General features: G+C 45.5%; 1 protein-coding gene across 1 annotated transcript in view; it reads right to left on the bottom strand.

The window, feature by feature from the left end:
- ABCA2 (ATP binding cassette subfamily A member 2) overlaps window positions 1-19,323 on the bottom strand; it is a 696,743-nt gene that overhangs the window by 144,359 nt on the left and 533,061 nt on the right. Inside the window, exon 28 of the mRNA XM_086921159.1 lies at window positions 1,729-1,935. Within this exon, the coding sequence (XP_086777285.1) occupies window positions 1,729-1,935 (207 nt within the window). The remainder of the gene's footprint in view (window positions 1-1,728; window positions 1,936-19,323) is intronic.

The raw sequence follows: 19,323 nt of genomic DNA, 5'->3' as shown, positions 1-19,323 counted from the left end.
CGGCAGCAGAGGCTCGACCGAGCTTGACTGCGGTTTGAGGTCCTCGGTGAGGAGATTAGTCCTCACAGCCGCTGAGGGGAGCGTAAGATTTAAGGCCTTAGCTGCCCGCATCAGAACTACGCTATAGGCTGCCCCCTCCTCCGTAGCCACGGTTGGAGGGGAGACAACAGCAGTGTCTGGAGAAAGATCCAGGCCGCTGGCTTCCCCAATCTCCTCTGTCCAGTCCGTTACGTCCTGACATTCCTTTGTCAGAGGGTCCTCAGACCCCTCCCAGTCCTCATCATCACCCAATGCCTGGTAGCCAGGATCAACAATTGGGGCCCGTTCATTAAAGTAGAATGTACCCAGAGCCGTCTCGTACGGCGCCCAACGGGGCCGTGTCGACGGCTGAACGGGATTGACCGAAGAACTGGAGCCGACGTCGACCGAAGTCTGCGCCGGTGGTGACACCCTTGGGGACGGTGCCGGCGAGGTCGTGAGGTCGACCGGCGTCGACCCGGACGCGGATCCGGAGCCGGATCCGGCCGGGGCCTGCGGCGCCGGGACCGAAGTCGCCGAGGCCGAAGCAGTCTGCGCCGTCTGTGCCGGAGCACTCGACCCGCTAGGCCCCGGAGCCGGACCCACTGGGCCCGAAGGCGCCGTGGGGTCCGGTGGAGAAGAGAGCAACCTCATGGCCATGAGGTACCGCTCGATCTCCTCCGGCGCCGCACCCTGTTCAGGGACCCGAAGGTATGGGGCAGGATGCGGCGCTAGCGACTGCGGAGCCGCGTGGGCGGAGGAGGAACCAGAAGACCAATGCAGACTTCCGGAGCTGTGAGGGCTCCGTCCCCGCGACCTCCCATGGGACCGGGACCTCGAATGGCGCAGGGCCGACTGCCGCAGCTCGAGGCGCTTGCGGGACTGCTCCCGCCTAGCCTTCGACGTCAGAGCTCGACAGTCGGAGCAGGAACGGTCGTCGTGATCGAGGCCTAGGCACAGCAGACACCGGCGATGGGGGTCGGTACTCGACATCAGTCGACTACACCTCGAGCAGGGTTTGAACCCGGGCATCCCTACCGGCACCTGAAGAGTCGAGCGACTCGAAGAAGATCAAAAATGATCAAAAAGTTTTAGTCAAAAAGTGACTAAGGGGTAGAGCTTCTCCGGATCTGCGCTAGCTGGCGCGGAAAAAAGAAGAACTGACGTCAGCGCGCATAGGCGGCGTCTAAGTACTCCGACGACGTCATCCCGGCGCAGACGACGCCGACGACGAGGGCGGACCCGGAGACGACGCCTAACGACGCGCAGGGGTATTGCTTCGCAAAAATTTCCGGATCCAGTCTGACGCCTGGGGATATTCGAAGGTAAGGAATCTAATACTAACGTGTTTCTTTCAGATCATAAGTATAAAGTCTTAAACCCTACTTCCATTGGCTACACACATCCAATGAATTAAATATTACCTATATCAATCTTCAAACTCTAAATAATTGTTTTTGTTAAGCTGGAACCCCGAGGACGAAATACTGCACCTCCCACATACACATGTATCACTCCAAAAGAGTATGCATTCGTTAAAGGTGGCTTCTAAGTGCAGCATGCTAAATAGGTACTGTTCACTGTGAACATTTGATATTTTTCCAACAGGCAAGCACACTTTCAACATAGAAGAATATGTTTTAAAACATGTACTACACTGAGGTAGCCACCTCCAAGGAACTGTAATTGTCAAAGGGTAAGAAAACCTACCTATCTCAGGCACTGAGAGCGCCACTGTCATCGCTACACAGACGAAGAAGGCAGGCAGGAGGATCTGGGAGAAGAGAGCCTTGGTGTTGCGCTTGGCGCAATGGAACCGCTTTACGATCAAGCCGTGGAACTGTCGCAGCTTGAGCCAAGAGCCCTCCAGTTTGTAGCTTCCTTGCCCGTCATACACTTCCTCTTCTGCTTCCTGGTCTGTACAGACAAAAAATGGTAAACATGCATAAAAAACACAATGTCATATTGAAGCACTAATAACAAGCAAAAAATGAAGGAATCTGCAATAACTGCATATAGTTGGCGGAAGAAACAGAGGGAGTTAGAATGTACAGAGAAACTGAGCCAGAAGGAAAAACAAATTGTTGAAGAAATTGATTCTTAGGGAAAAACAGAAATTGATGGAGAAGAGGTATCAGGAGGAAAGACTGGAAATGATGGCAACACTGAGCTTGATGAATGCAACAGAAGAGGATAGACCAAGGGAGGGAGGAAGCCAAGACCGGCTTAAAACGAAGTGGCAGCGAAAACAGGGCAGCATTGGTGAAACTAACCTGGAGAGAGGATCTGCACTATGGGATATACACAGAAACTATGACTGGGCTAGATAGTGAGAAGGAGAAAGAGTGGGATCTAAAAACAAATCAAGAGTGAGAAACAAAGGAGGAATTTGGAAATCTGAGTGACAATATTTGGGCAGAAAGAAACTGAACCAAGGAGAGAGGGAAACCAACCAAATAAGAGAACCAGCACACACGTGGGAAAATAGGACAGAGGGGGACTAGAGGGAAACAGAGTCTGATAAAGGCACTGAATGGTGTGAAAAAGAAAGCCGGTAGAGAGAGGGTTGGGGCAGTCTTTGGGGATAAACTGCACAAGTGGGGATAGGAGCCTAGCAAAAAGGTGCAAAAAAAAAATAAAGCTATAATGTTTACAGAAACAGAGCTAGAGGGTTACCACATATGCGAACAAGTGTAACCATGATAAAAATAACAGTGTATGAGGCCGAACTACGGTGGGAGGACAAAACAGAGGGTTTAACAGACATGCAGGTTAAAACAAGGAGAGAACAAATTAAAAAACACCAGTGAATGAAAGAAGAGTTAAGAAGGAAGAAAAACTAATAGAGAAAGAAAGTCCCAGAGAAACAAAAACAATGGATAAAGACAAAAAAGCTAGAGAGTAAAGCACCAAGAAAAACTAAGAAGCAAGAAGGAATAAAGATCAAACACGAAAAATAGTAAGGAAGCAAAAATTAAATTTATCAAGAAAAAAATAAAAAGAAAGAAAGAAAGAAAAATAAAATGAAATAATAAGAGCATGAGAAACAGAAAACAGAACGATAAACAATTTATAAAGGAGGAGAATGAGTTGCATAGTGTGAAAGAGAACTAATGAAAAAGGAGAAATGAGGACAGGAAAACAGTGCAAAAAATAAAAAGAAATGGCCCTTGTAACCTGCAAGAGAGAGTCATTGAATGAGACCAAATAAAATAAAAAATAAAAACTAGCATGAGCAACAGACAGAAAAAGGAAAAGTTAATAAGAATAAACAAAAGACAACATTTAGGAAGTGGAAATAATTACGGGAAAAACAATGTTAAGAAATGAAGATTTGCAATATAAATTTAAAAAAAATACAGTACAGGAAAGGTACGAAATTAGGAAAAGACCTACTGATAAGTAACAAAAAAATAAAGAGGTTGAAATGGTTATAAGAAATAGGACGCAACACAAGCCAAAAAAGAAAGGTGAAGTAAATGGAAGCAATGGATGAAAGCAGGATGACGAAAACAATGTGAAAGACGCAAGGGGATCAACAACTTCAAGGAGAAAACAGAGGTAGAAGTAAAAGGGAGGTGTTAAGGGAAGTGATAGAAAAAGAGCAGCTAGAGAATAAAAAGGGCAGAGTATGAGTTCTTAGCACTTAATGTTTCTTCTGGTTACAACAGAGGCATAAACATCACACTATACAAATGTAATAGGTGTTCATCCAAAGGCTTTAGTAGGACAGAAATAGTGTAAGGTTTGCAACGGCTACAAAAAAAAAAAATAATAAATAAATAAAGCGTTTACTTCTTCGAAACTAACATGGACTGACTCACCCGGTCTCAAAATGAAAGCAAACCATATTAAGTACCAGAACAAACTGAAGCAGCACACACCTTGGGAATGTGTTGTGAGCTAGCTTCATATTAGCAGCATGGGAACAATAATAGATGGCATTAAAATCCCATGGAAGCCACGTGCCAAACTTAATATGAAAATATATTATATTACAGATGAATATATTCAGGTGTTTCTTGACTAACTGATAAAAACAGAATTCCTGAGTGACCTCCAAGTTGGAATTTGAATAGGAAACTTTGGCATTATTTTGTGATCAGTCCATCGGTAAGGCGCCCCCTTCGGAAAGCCTTGGGAAGATTCCTCGCATCACTTGAAAGCCCAATGCACAGGTGTGGCATACAAGGAGATGTGACTAAAGTCTCTTCCAAGTTAGTTTTCCTCTCCTAGAAGGTACCCCTGCTTGGATTGGTACTTGTAGCAAGATGGCCCAGAACCACAGGCTCCTGCTTGGATAGCTAAAGAAAATGTGTCTGCCTTCTCAATTACGTATTACATTGTCTTGGTTCTGTCCCTACTGAGTTTCATCAGAGTGAAGCTAGACTATCCAACACCTCATTTGCGTGCTCAACTTTTGCACAGATTTAAGATGGTACTGAAGCAAGCAGCATGTACAGAGAAAAATGCATAAACCCAAAGTTAAAACAGTTATCGTAGTTACTTTTTAAATAATGTATCATCTTTAAATAACATGGAGCTTATTTGCTGTTCTTTTGAAGGAAAAATCGTACTTACCTGAAAAATAATATGTCCTAATTCCTGGAGGTACTCTTCCATACTTAAGATACAATTTTAACAGCCCAGAACTTGTGCCAGGGGTGGGTGTGTTTTTTTTTTTTTTTACAGAGCTGCTGTGGCATGAAGATGAAGATGTTGGTGGCAGGGGGTATATAACCTCTTACCCTTTCAGATACACATTAAGACTATTACCCTAGGGTTGGCAGTTCGGCCCACCATCTTCCTTGTATTTTCGGTTAAATGCTCGTTGATTGTTTAGATCTTTACAAATACACGTGGATTGAAAGGTACTAGAATGATATAGTACAATAAACGGTGCTTTATGGACGTCTGTCATGGTGGTAGGAGAGTCATTAGGTGGATATCTGTCTGTAGAAAGTCCCCACATTTGGAGCACAGTAAGACCTGGCTGGAAAACAGGATTTTACTCAAATAACTCCAGCAAACAGTAGGACCTTTCCCATCAATCCCTAGTGGAGAGTTGATCTTGCTGAGTATATGTGAGTACAGAGTAGGATCAGCCAGCACAGCAATCTAGTAGGAGCCAAATTCACAATTACAAATGTAGAATGCAAAATCCTATTTCGGGCTTCAAGAGTTCCTAACGTACAGGACCTGAGCAGAGGGTAGGATCTTATTCAATTAAATCGTGAAACAACAAGTTCTTATAACAAAGGGCTTAGAGGGCAGGCTCTGATGCTAAAGGAACCCAGCAGATGGATACGGCAGTAGCTCATTCCAATGGAAGGATTCCATAGTAGCGTTATAGATCGCAAGACCTCAGTCAGAAGCCGGGTCTTGCTCCATGCTATTTCACTAGGAGTACAGGACAGGTGCTCACTCTCAGGAACTTAGTAGACCACAATTTCGCACTATTGTAGACTTGAATATACAGCAGAATCTTAATTCCTGAAGACCTGCATGGAGAGGAGAATATAATGCATTGCATCAGAAGGGAAAATGTGGACTTCCTTTCATATAAGTACTGGATATTATTCCATGGAAGAAACTAGATCGAGCGCACAACCCTAGTCTACAATTCCGGGGCAGCGAGCAGAACATTACACCATAAAATGAAAAGGTGGTAGCATGCAACTACACAGCCTTCTTCACGCAGGATTGTCCCTATCCTATCCGATCTCAAAATTTCTATCATATATAGCAAACTTGAAGCCACAGGTTCAAGTTACCCTGCTCAGTAGCCCTCCATGGGGCTACGTTTTAGCCCCCTGGTGCCATGGCTTTTATTCAGATTACCCCTGACCGAGTCAGCTCTGCTGGTGTGTCGCTATTACTATATTTTAGCTTGAGATACCCTTTTTTCCATCAGACTACCAACTGTACCACTTCTGCGACTGGCACCAAGTCCCTTGCACGACAGTTCAGACCAAATAATCTCATAGGGGCATATGAATCAAAGGATGCATTTGTGATTCTCAAATAGCGATTTTTAGAGAATCGCTATTTGAGATTCGCAAAACGCTATGTATGTAGGATGTGCAAATATTTTTGCGAATCCTACATATTCCTTAATTGTGAATCGCAAATTGCGATTCGCAATTAAAGAACACCTCCCCATTCATTCCTATGGGCCTCGAGGCCCATAGGAATGAATGGGAAGACATTCTCAATTTGTGATTCTCAAATAGCGATTTTTAGAGAATCGCTATTTGAGATTCGCAAAACGCTATGTATGTAGGATGTGCAAATATTTTTGCAAATCCTACATATTCCTTAATTGTGAATCGCAAATTGCGATTCGCAATTAAAGAACACCTCCCCATTCATTCCTATGGGCCTCGAGGCCCATAGGAATGAATGGGAAGACATTCTCAATTTGTGATTCTCAATTCGAGCATCGCAAATTGAGAATGCAATTTCAAGGGTGCCAGGGTGTCAAAAGGACACCCTGTTGCACCCCTGAAATGTACATGTGTGCACATGGCACTTTGAAAAATGCAAAAAAGTGAATTTTTCAAAGAAATCGCAAATTACCACCAACTTGAAGTTGGTGGTAATTTGAGGTTTCTTAAGGAAAAATCGCACAACTTGGGTGCTTTGTATATCGCATTTAAGGAATCACAAATTGCAATCCCTATTTTGCGAGGGCCTTTTGGGATGATACATCCCAAAAGGCTTTTTCTCATTCGCAAACTGGCCGATTCTGAGAATCGGCCCATTTGCGAATGGGAAATGGGTTTCATACATATGCCCCATATACACTCTTCAGGGGATGAAACATGCAGGCCTAATACACATGGTGAATCAATTTCACCCTCTTTATTAAGTCCACCCTCGGTAAGAATAAAAGCAACACAATATATGGCATACCCCCAGGTAATCTTATCCTTTCTCTTGTTTTTTTTGTTCCCCATTTTCCTCGTTGTCATATGGTGAGCTTAGTGTTAATGTGTACACCATTACATCATTTCAAATCGGGAGCCCTCCCTCATCAAGGAGGTTGAGCTCACTAGTGCCTAAGACAACTGGCACCGGCGTGGAACAGGCTCTATAATGAAGATAGCCACCTCATGGTGGGGGAGGGCTTAGCATCCTATAAATACCAACATTAACACAGCTATGATCCCGACTAGGCTAGAATGGTACATTTACCCTAGTGAAAGTTGTTTCCTTTGAGCACACTTTTCTCCAGAGAGTGCTTCAGGAACCTATGTGTAGGAGCTGAGCTTGTACTCTGGGTTGCAAACCCTACTCTCCCATTTGGTAAAGAACCATGTCCTATATCAAACATCCCATAATTCTTTCAAAGTGCTGCTGGGTGAGGTTCTGGTTCCTGCAAGAAAAGACTGAAGTTCTGAAATCTGAACAAAAAAAATGAAGACTGAGATACGATCTTGCAGAGCATGAGCTCTTAAAAGGAAGCAGAGAGCAAACAAGGGTTGAATGGATGCAGTGATATTCACAGAGACCTTTAAATTGCTTGTAGGCTTTTTCTCAGTGGGCTCTTGCTTTAGAAAGTCCTTGCTCTGGGGCGTGGCTTGGACGGCAGAGCTAATGGCTGCCTGATCCTGCCGCTGCCCGTAACGGAGCTAGCGAGGACAAATACTCTGTGTAAGCCCGAGGCCAAATAACGAAGTAAGGTAGCCCCGGACGTCGGAACATCTGCGCCACAGAATGCAGCTGTTCCATACAAGATAAAAGGCTCAGAATGGGAGGAAAAAACGTTCAGAAAAGCAAGTCATCCAGAGAGAGCGAGAGGCAAGATGGCGCCCAAACAAAGGAAAATAAAGTGACCGGGCCAGCACGATAGACGAGGGGGACGAAAAGCGGCCCACAAGACCAGCAAAACACACAAGGACAGCATCACCAAGGAAGGTCGGGAGGAAGGAGAAAACGGAGGCGCCCAATAGCGCTAGAGGTGAGCGCCGGCGGGGGTCCCCATTATAGTCTCATAGCACGAACGTAAACTTAGAGAGTGACCGGATGGCGGCGGAGGGGCTGCGAACCCAAGGCTAACTTGCTGCAACAAATGAGACACACACCCCCCTCCTCCTCCCCCAAGACCAGACCGGAGGGGACCCCCACCTAGCGCTGCCTCGCAACCAACAACAGTGAACACACCCCATCGCCACAGATCAAAAAACCCACACCTCATATCACGCCCACACAAATCAGCTCAGTCTGCCAAGGGCAAGCCGTAGCGCAGCAGCACCGGCCCACAAGTGCCCCAAGGGTTCTTCACCCTAACTCCCCAAAACACACACGGGGGGACGAAAAGCGATGGGACCCTGGAAGCAAAAAACCGACGCCAAGATAAGGCGCGGAAGGGATAGGGGAAGAGAAAAGGTCCCAGAGACCCAGCTTGCGCGCAACCCAACCCAGAACAGAGAAGGAGACCAAACAACATCCAGGAACGAGTGCTGGTACACACAAAGACTACAGGCTGGGGTTGAAGAACGAAAAGAAGTTTCAAGTAAGGGCAAAGAGAAACCGCATAAAAGGGAGGAAACACGCTAAAATAACCAGAAACAACAACTGGGACAATGCAAGGAGAGCCCAATAGCAACAAATGCCCTCAGAAGGTAGCAACCGGCCAACACACAGCTGCTAGAGAGCACAAACTACCACCGAGGGTGAATAGTGCTAAACAAGCGCCACCAACTGAAAAGACAGACTGAATAATAACAACAATAGGACACAACAAACAAAGAGGTGTCCAGGCTCTAAGTTCACAGGCAGACAAGGACATAACCCACAGAGCAGCATACGGGCCCCGCAGGAACTCAAGCAAAACGGAAACAAGAAAGAACGGGAGAACAACAGAGACAGAAGAGACCAAATAATCAGCACACAGGGGGAAGGACCAAAAAAGCAGAAAAGATCAAATATTCAAGCAAAGAACTACAAGGAACATGGCAGACAGAGAAATTTGGTTGCAGCAACAGCAAATGAAGAAGAGCAAAGGAGAGCCAGTGACATCGGACTCGCAGATCAAACAAAAACGTGACATAAATAGCACCCTGGAAATGAAACTTAAGAAATTGGCGGGAAGTGCATGACCTGGTGAAATCCACAAAACTCGACACAATCCAACTAGAGATTGCAGCAGTAAGAGCCGACTTGAATTCAGTGAACATCAGACTTACAGCAGCGGAGCAGCGACACAGAAGACTCTTCCCACATTGCGAGAAAGGAGGTGAAAACACTAGCAGAGATAACTGGGAGCCTCCAAAAACAAACAGCGGAGATGGAAGACCGGAACCGCAGAGGGAACATACGAAGTCTCGGGATCCCAGAAGAGGCAGAAGGTGCTTCGGGGTCCTGCGCCACATTTCTAGAAGACCTTATTCCCAAGCTCACCAATCTAAAATTCACCAGACAATTCGAGCTGGACAAGGCATACAGACTGCCTGCATTCAAGTAAGTGACGCCCCAATATGCTCGTCCCATCATATGCAAACCATTGAGATCACAACACACTGAAGACATTTTTAAACATGTACGCAGAAACCACCAGATCAACTGGAAGGGTCACAAGATTATCCTAACTCAGGACTACTCAAGACCCACAGAGGACACCAGGAAAGGCTTCCTAGCCTTACGCCAGAGACTCACAAGTAGAAACATACAATTCTCGTTCGTAGCGCCTGCAAAGTTCAAGATAATAGACAACGGGAAAAACACTTTTTCACAGACCCCCAAGATCTGAACCGCTACCTAGACGGACCACCAACCCAAGCCATGGACACCGCGCATCACGGCTCAGCAGAAAGAGGCCCCACGCCGGAACCTAACACTGAGGGGGCAGCCTCGTGAAAGAAATACTTTTATCAACGAGGCACCAATGCCTTTTCAAGTATAACATCAAGTTGTGGAAGCGCTTCATTGATGACATTTTGATCCTGTGGAAAGGCCCACCCATGTCACATGAAGCCTTCCTGGTTTGGGTCAACTCTCTAAATCCCCACCTACACTTTACGATGACCTCCTCACCCAAAGAGATCGCCTTCCTAGATCTAACTATAAGACTGGAAGATGGGAACATCAGCACCACCATGTACCGCAAGCCCACTGACCGTAACAGTCTTCTACATTTTAAGAGTCACCATCCAAGGGCCTTGCGTACCAATCTGCCCTTCGGGCAATTCTTGAGAATCAGACGCAACTGCAGTAAGACATCTGACTACAAAAAGGAGTCCGAAATCTTATCAAGGAATCTACTTGACAGGGGCTACCCCAGATGCGATGTCCTAAAAGCCAGAAAGCGCGCTAGAAATAACAACAGGGAAGCACTTCTAGAGAGACAAGAGAGACCCCCGGTTGAGAGTCAACCAATCACATGTGTGACAACATACACCCCTCTGTCCACTGAGATTAGGGGTACCATCAGACGCCACTGGGGGATCCTCAATACAGGCGAGCTAGCACTAGAAGAACCGAGGTTCGCCTTCAAAAGATCCAAAAACTTGAAGGACATCCTTATCAGTACTAGACCCAAGAACACCAAAAAAGATACCCAACAAACACTTTGGCACCTACCCCCAGTAACGGGCCACTATCCTTGCGGAATGTGTGGAGTTTGTAGATACACCATGACACTTAAGACGATCCAACTCTCGGAGACCTTTGAATGGGAGATCAGACACCACACTAATTGTAATACATCACATTGCATCTATATGCTCAAGTGCCCGTGCGATCTACTCTACATCGGGATGACCTCCCGTCCAGTGAAAACTAGAATTATCGAACACCGGAGCAACTTTCGTTGCAAAAAAACCCATACAAAGATGTGTAAACATTTTGTGGAACAAAACCATGATGAAGACTCCATGAAATGGGTGGTACTTGAAGCCAGCCCTAACTGCCCAAGTGATGCCCTGTTCCGAAAAGAGCAAAGATGGATCCATCGATTATCCACAGACAGACAGGGCCTCAACGAGGATATCCCTTGGCATTCGCTATAGGATATCAAGATCCTTTCCCGTTCCCTTACATACACCACTGGCCCTACACATGGGCTGTATTATTGACAGTGATCCAGCTGTATCATTTTAACATCAGTCCCTGTTGCCAATCATACACTTGATACAATGCGACGCCACACACTAAGCCACATGCCCCACGTGCTATGTCAAGCACCCCATGGTAACAAACTCTTCAATACATAGCGCGACGCTATGTATGCACAACCACATAGTTTTAAAAATGCCCGGAGCATATTTTGTGCCCATCATACAAGTAGCTGCCACACTTCACACATAAGAGCGAGTAGTTCTTTGCAAAACCGCTACACACGCACGATAAAGGCTATGTGACTTTTGAAGTTAAATGGGATATTTCAAGAACTCCCTTACCCTGTCCATTTGTAACTAATAGGTATTACCTATATTTATTACGAGGCATATACAGGGTTATGCACAATAGAATACCGCTTCAAAATGGCCGCCGCAATTTGCGCCCCAACCACGTGACCTAACAGCGTATTTATTTGCTAAAACCACTACATACGCGCTACAAAGATATCGGGTCTTTGCAAAATTAAGGGGGAATTTCATTAACTTATTTTCCCGTTCCATATGAAATTAATAGGCACTACCTACATGTATCACGATACAAACATAGGGTGATACGCAAGAGAACACCACTATAAGATGGCCGCCACAATATGCGCCCCAACCACGTGACCTTACAGAGAAGGCGGAGACGCGCCGTCACACGCCGACCTGTCCACGCGCTTTAAATTTCCCCGGCCGCCGAGCTCACACATCTACTCGAGCTCGGCGGAGAAGGGTAGGTCGATCTGCGCGGACACAGGAGAATAGAGGTGAGTCCCACTAGACAGGGATCCTACTAAGGGAGACACTGTGGAGGTCCTTGACCTCAGAAGCCCTACTCTGTTTGGAGATAGCTTGAAGCCTTAACCACTTTCCAATTCCTGGCGCTATGTTACTTTACATCTCCAGCATAAACCTTGGGCTCTTCCCTGCTGTCTAGTCCCGCCGACCCCTCATGTGGCATGTAGTCCTCAACCTTTAGGTGAGTGGGACATGTGTGTTTTCCCATTTTTTCATTTACCCTTTTGGGACACAGTGTGTGTTTGGTTTGGTTTATTTAGTAATGCATGTATTTACAAATGGTGTCATAAAAAACATACCTGCTCGTTTTTTACACTATAGGAGCAGCCCAATCCTCAGAAACTGCTGTAAAAATGTTTTAAATCCTTTTGGAAAAACTGGTTTTAATTATTGCTTTTAGCCTACACTTTACCACCAACCTCCTCACAGGCTCAACAGTTGTGTGTGCTCCTCACTGCGCACTTTGCACACAGACTTTGTTGCAAGGCATGCTTTTTCAACTTCAATGGCATGCTTTACTGTATAAACACTCTGGCATCCACTGGAACTAACTACATGCATATTAGCATTTAATGGTTTTCCTTTTTCTTTCCCTCTATGTCTAGGCATAGGAGTACCCACAGAGGTAACAAAAGACACACATGACACTAGCATGTTTGCCCCTGCACATTATTAAGGTCCTGATGAATCGCGGGTGACTAGACCCACAGCGTGAAACATGTCGACCAACATCACCTTTAGCCTCATCTAGGGTCACCCGACCTAACCTGCTGACACCTAGTGAGCTAAACCCCACTTTTTAATTGCAGCCAGGGGACCCCCAGAATAAATTGAATTCCGGTACCCCTTGCTACATTTTAATACCCCACACACCACCACACCTAGCCCGGCCCACACACCCCCACCTCACCATAAGGCAGTTGGAAAAAGATCTCCGCCAAAGAGCCCCTCTTTGAGGTGAGCCCGTCGGGGATTGCACCGCCTCCCCGACGAGGAGCAACCGCCGATGATGAAGCATGACATCCTTCGGGGTGTGTGAGGCCATTACATCCAACAAAATGGATGCCCCAGGATGTTACTCTAACATCTGTGGTCATGCCAGCTAAACACTTCCCACACTTTTCATAGGAACAGTACAGCGACCTCCCTTTGTTTCCCCACCAATGCCTTTACAACATCCCTACCTCACAGAGACTGATGATCACACCAGGAATACATCTCACCCTGTCAAAACAGCAACAACTACCTCACACTCACGGACGACACTACCGAATATCCAGCATGCCGGAGCACTTATGCAGAGGGGATGACCGAAGCTGATTAAAGGAAATCTCAGTGACTACAATGTATCCTTTCACTTTGGTTTTCTCAAACTTAATACAGAGCACTCCAAGGCCAGAGCTAGAGTAGAAAATAAATTAGAGTTTACAAACTGACTTTACAAGACAACACCGCTCCGAGAGGCGGAATGGCGATCCAGCCGTCGCACCTTCCACAATCTAGTGAAGAAGGGGGAGCGGGGGGGCGGAGGGTGGGAGGAAGGGGGGAAGGGATGGGAGGAAGGGGGGAAGGGATGGGAGGAAGGGGGGAAGGGATGGGTGGGAGGGGGGAAGGGATGGGTGGGAGGGGGGAAGGGATGGGTGGGAGGGGGGACCCGGGGGGAGCCACACCAGTATCTCTCAGGTATTTATCCTCTGTACTTTCTATCGTTTTCTTTTTTCCTCACCTTGTATACCAATGCATATGTCAATCTACTAGAGCAGGCGATCCGAACCACAACAAAAGGGGGCAACACAGTTTTCTAAGAGACAAGAAGCAGCACAGAACCTGAGTGTTGGGCACATAGAACCACCGCACCACAATACACCAGATGACCAACAGCAAAACACTCACCCTGGCCGCAGACCTCACTATAACATACCTTAATGTCAAGGGCTTAAATCACCCCATTAAACGTAGGAAGATAGTGGACTACCTAGCAAAGACCAAAAGCGACATAATACTACTACAAGAAACAAAACTAGACGAGGAAGACGCCAAACTACTCAGGGCCAAATGGATAGCGCAGCTAGCGACTTCCCCAGCAGACAAAAAGAAGAGGGGGGTCCTGACCCTAGTCTCCAAGAGATCGAAGATCACGATAGACTCCCATATACAAGACCAGGAGGGCAGACTTCTTATAACAAACCTCTCTAGAGGGGAAGAAAGGTTCCATGTGGCAAACATATAAGGCCCCAACACGGACAACCCTACATTCTGGACCGAAGTGTCTGCCACACTAGACAAAATCCCACAGGACGAACTCACGATTGTAGCAGGAGACTTCAACATCCCACTAGATCAAATAATAGACAGACAGTCCTCCTGTCAGTACCATCCCACCAACTCCCACGCAGCTCTTCAGAACATATGCGCCAAATTCAACCTCAAAGACGCATGGAGACTACAACACCCTGACAACACCTTCTATTCCAACCCTCATAAGTCATACACAAGGATAGACTATACCTTAATGTCAGGGGGATACACACACTTGATTGCACCAAGACTAGTCTCTGACCACTCAGCCATCAGCCTAAAACTAAGTGGCTGTCACAATGAAGCAATCCCTAGAAAGTGGCGCTTCAGGAACGAAACCATTTCAGACCCGAGCAACAAAAAAGAAATTGAGGAAGCCATTGAGGAATACCTATTCCACAATTATACCCCAGAGACCAGCACCAATACAATATGGGAGGCCCAAAAGTAACGATCAGAGGTAAAATATTCAGCATTGAAGCGAGAATAAACAAAAAGACAAACTAAGGATAACCCAACTTGAGGATGAGATAAAAAGTTAGAACCTGAAAACATAAACACCCTAGTACAACACAAGTTCCAATACAATAAAACCATAAGCGAAAGAGCAGGACTGTGGTTCAGCAAATGCCAAGCACTTAACCTGTGCGAATCCATTTGAGCAGGGAAACTATTAGCATCATACCTGAAACACGAACGTAACCAGGTAGCGATCTCAACAATCACAGACTCAAACAAAACACACACAAGACACAAAGAAATACTCAGGACATTCCATGATTTCTACTGAGAACTATACAAGTCAGACAAGGTACTCAACAAGAAGAATGCACAAAACACAGACTGAGACTCCCAAAGCTGGACCCTGCAGACACAGCAAGACTAGGTCAGGAAATCAACTGCACAGAGATTGAAATGGCAGTTAATTCTTTAAAAAGAAATAGACGGATACACTGCAGATTTCTAAAGAGCCTTCCTACCTCAACTAGCCCCAACCAGGACAAGGGTATTTAACCAGGCAGTAACCTCAGGGAAGGTCTCACAATCCATGACAGAAGCAACTATAATAGTTATCCCAAAAGAAGGCAAAAAACAAACTACCGAAAAATTATAGACCTTCACTGTAAAATCTAAGCCAAAATCCTAGCGGCCAGACTGAACACGGTCCTACCCAAATTAATAAGTAACGACCGAGTCGGCTTTATGCGAAACCGTATGTCCAGCGACCTCAAACAACTATTCTGCCATGTGCTAGAACAAGTCTCCACGAGAACAAAACCGGCAGTAGCTATAGCACTAGACGCAGAGAAGGCCTCTGTTTTTTTGCTAGACGCAGAGAAGGCCTTCGATAAAGTATCCTGGGCCTTCCTAGAACAATGCATGCACTCCTTTAACATAGGAGAGGACTATATCAGAATGATAATGGCCCTCTACCAACATCCCTCATCACGGTAAATGGTTCGCTCTCTGACCCATTCAAGCTCCAACAAGGAACCAGATAGGACTGCCCGCTCTCGCCGTCACTCTTCCTTCTGGCTCTTGGACTCCTCATTCAAGACATAAAACTTAATGACAACATAAAAGGGGTCGACATTACTGGGTCCGTAGTAAAACTTGACGCCTATGCGGATGACATTCTAATAATGACAGAACAGCCAAAGCGCTCAATAAAGGCGCTAATGTCCACAATCGCGGTATACTCCAAACTTTCGGGATACAAACTGAATAATGAAAAATCAGAATGCAAACCACTAAACATCTACTGCTCCAGAGACATGCTAGTAGAGTCAGGTCTGTCCTGGCAGATAGGTCACATCAAATACTTGGGAATATTGTTTGGGAATGACCTGATAAACACCCTACACCACAATGAGAAACTCCTACTAGACAAAGTAAAGAAACAACTAGAAGCCTGGTCACCAAAATTCATGACATAGGACGAACCGAAACTTTAAAAAGGATGGTCACGCTTTTGATAAACTACCTGTCAAGCATGCTCCCATTTCTCCTAACAGACTACTTTCACCAGGAAATGGATAAAATGTTCACCAAATTCCTGTGGCGCGATAAGAAAGCTAGGATTAGTATTAAGAAATTGAGGCTACTGAAACCACGAGGGGGGGTGAACCTAGCTGATTGAAGGCTCTTCCAATTAGCCTTCCTAGCTAAACAAGGAACACAATGGGTTGCCTAGGTGCCAGAATACACACCGGTGTGGCTACAGGTAGAAAAAGTCATTTTGAACAACCTGAACCCAATAGCCCTACTAGCGACATACGCATACCTGCACACTTCTAAACCGATCTTTAGAAACAATAAAATAGCACTCCTAAAGCTAGACAAGAAATTGGAGATCAGCATTAAAGGGTCAAAATTAGAATCGCTATGGGCTAATAGCAACATCAAATACAAGGGGAAAAGTCTCAAATATGATACATGGATAGTAAAAGGCATATCGCACCTACATCAACTGGAAAAAAAGAGACAATCCCTATTACATTCGCAGACCTGAAAACATCCCAACATTTGGAAGACTTAGACCTGTATAGATTCCTAAAAATAAAAGCAGCCTTATCAAAGTGAAAGCTAGCCAGCACCCAACCCTCGATCTTTCAATACGTAGCAAACATCAACAAAATAGGCCATCAAGTCTCACAAATTTACAAACTACTACGCCCAAAAACTACCACGCTTAACACCAAAACAATGGAATACTGGGATAAAAATATTCACCCCTCTAAAAGAACACGAGTGGAATACCCTGTGGGCCTCGGCCACCCGAAACAAGATAACCCCAGTCTTAGCGCACACAAAACATTCTGGACCCCAGACTGCTTATACACACTAGGTCTAAGGGAAAATCCCCTCTGCTAGAATTGCAACACAGGGAAGGGCGACCTAGCGCATCTCATCTTCCATTGCCCAATACTCAAGGTGTTCTGGGGAAGGGTATTTGATTTCATAGACAGTGTGTTTAAATGCAAACTTTGCCTCGCTCACCATGGCTTTTATTCGAACCGACCTCTCCTCCGGTGGAGAGAGAGAACTAATGGACCTTCTCCTGACAGCAGTCAAACAGGCGCTAACGAACTGGAAGATCACCACCAAAACCAGTTACAAAGGCTGGCTCAACTGGGTTATCCATCTCAGAGGAGCAAACTGCTTGGCGCTGCAATACTCTCCCTGGGAAGTGTCATCAAGGGGTCTGTGGGACTTAGGATTCTTGTATATACCTTTTATAAAACAAATTTTTAAAAAAGAAAGCCCTTGCTCATTTGAGCAAGGAACAGGGTTTGCTTCATTCTGCAATCTTCCTATTTTTGCGGGTACACTCTGGCCTGGCCTTATATTAACAACCTGTATCGGTAACTCCACAGTCCTAACACAATACAGTAGCTTCTGAGCTGTTCTCCCTTTAACCAAAACGTGTACTGTACATGCCTCGGATGGTTCCCAATGATCAGAAACAAGTGGCGTTGTGATGATTTTCAAGCTGGCTCGAGAATTGTACTCATTATGAAATGTGTTATAAAATGCCAGCCAATGTCTTGCCCTTGGCACTCCTGTACTTTATGTCTGTTTTGAAGATTGTCGATAATGAGGCACTTGTTTCATTTTTACTGGAAATGGTGGCGGCTTTCCTGATGGCCGTCCTAGTTCTTCTTGTTTGTAACATCTCAGGTTTCTCTTTCTCCATTTGTTTTGAAATGTCATCCTATTAAATGTAGGCTTGTTCATAGGTGTCTCTCCTCTGGCCTTTTAAATATGTAACTTGAGCATTTTGCACCCCTCTCATGCCTGTGCCCTGACTTCATGTACATTGAAGACACTGAGGGCCTGTTTTAGCGTTTGGCAGTTAGGGTATTCCATCGTAAATCCGACACCCAATCTGCCAAACCCTAGTTCCGACGCCTCATTTAGGGGCAGGCGAACCTCAGATTTTCCATAGATGGAGCCCTTGTTGGCCTATTCATAGGGCTATCAGATGAAGGATATTACACTGACCTGTCTATTTAGGGTGCATGGCATAATGTACTTTTTTTTTTACTGTTTGTCACCAGGGAATACCTGGGGGTGAGGGGCAGAAAAAATAATAACCCTTATATCGTGGAAGAAAATCCCCACAAAGTCATTTGTTTTGTTTTTCAGAAACAAAATGCTGAGTTGGGCGTTTGGTCAATGACTGTCGAAACTGATGGGCGCCGTCCACTAAAGTTTCCACCCTGAAACGAACTGATGTGACAGCGGATCCTTTCAGTGTACAGTGAGGACGGCTAGGCTGGTAGTCATTCCTAAATATGTCCGACGGTTGTCGTCAGGGTGGCAGAGGTAATGTCCTCTGAAACCCTGATGGCCCGCGTATCAACCATCAAACCACAAATCAGGTCCTTCGCTTCTTTTGATTCTTCATTGAGAACGAGGTGTCATTGCAACATTATTCCAGCACTATAGAACCATGCAGGGCTGGCTGGGACAACACTGCACAGGCTCAAAGAAAATACAACAGATGATGTTCTTGGGTAGAGAGGGCTGACTCCAGGGCTATACCATCTGGATACTTGGGTAGTGTGTATAATTGTACATTTCTTGTAAAGCATAAGGTAAGCACTGTGTCTTCCACCTTACAATCCTCTAACTTTTCAACCTATGTCTGATACCGGAGGTTTGTAGAAGGTACACACACTGGTCCAGACTGGATTACAACAGGTGGCGGCACTCCGGTTGACTGTGGTTACTGGAGGCCCTTACACATCGAGCACCCACACTTGGGTTTGACCAGGCAACACTTCACAATACAGGCTGCACTACAATGAACGCATTCCAGGAGACATGTAATTCTGCTCTGGCCTGGGGCATCATACCACACAGGGGCTACACCTTGGTATGGATATACATATTACACAACAGGACTTCAGTGATGAGCTCAATTGTAATGCACAGGACTTTTTTAGAGTGGGACTTTACTCTGCAGCACCTGGATCCAGCTTTAAATCTTACTCTACGATCCTTTTTGTCCACGATCAGTTCCGAAAAATTACTACGGGAGCATACAATACTTTTACTGCTTTTAATATTTGTTGTAATACATGAGAGCCGGAAAGCC

Source organism: Lissotriton vulgaris, chromosome 5, assembly GCF_964263255.1.
Source record: "Lissotriton vulgaris chromosome 5, aLisVul1.2, whole genome shotgun sequence".
In the NCBI taxonomy this organism is placed as follows: Eukaryota; Metazoa; Chordata; class Amphibia; order Caudata; family Salamandridae; genus Lissotriton; species Lissotriton vulgaris.
This window is presented reverse-complemented; position numbering and strand designations above follow the sequence as displayed.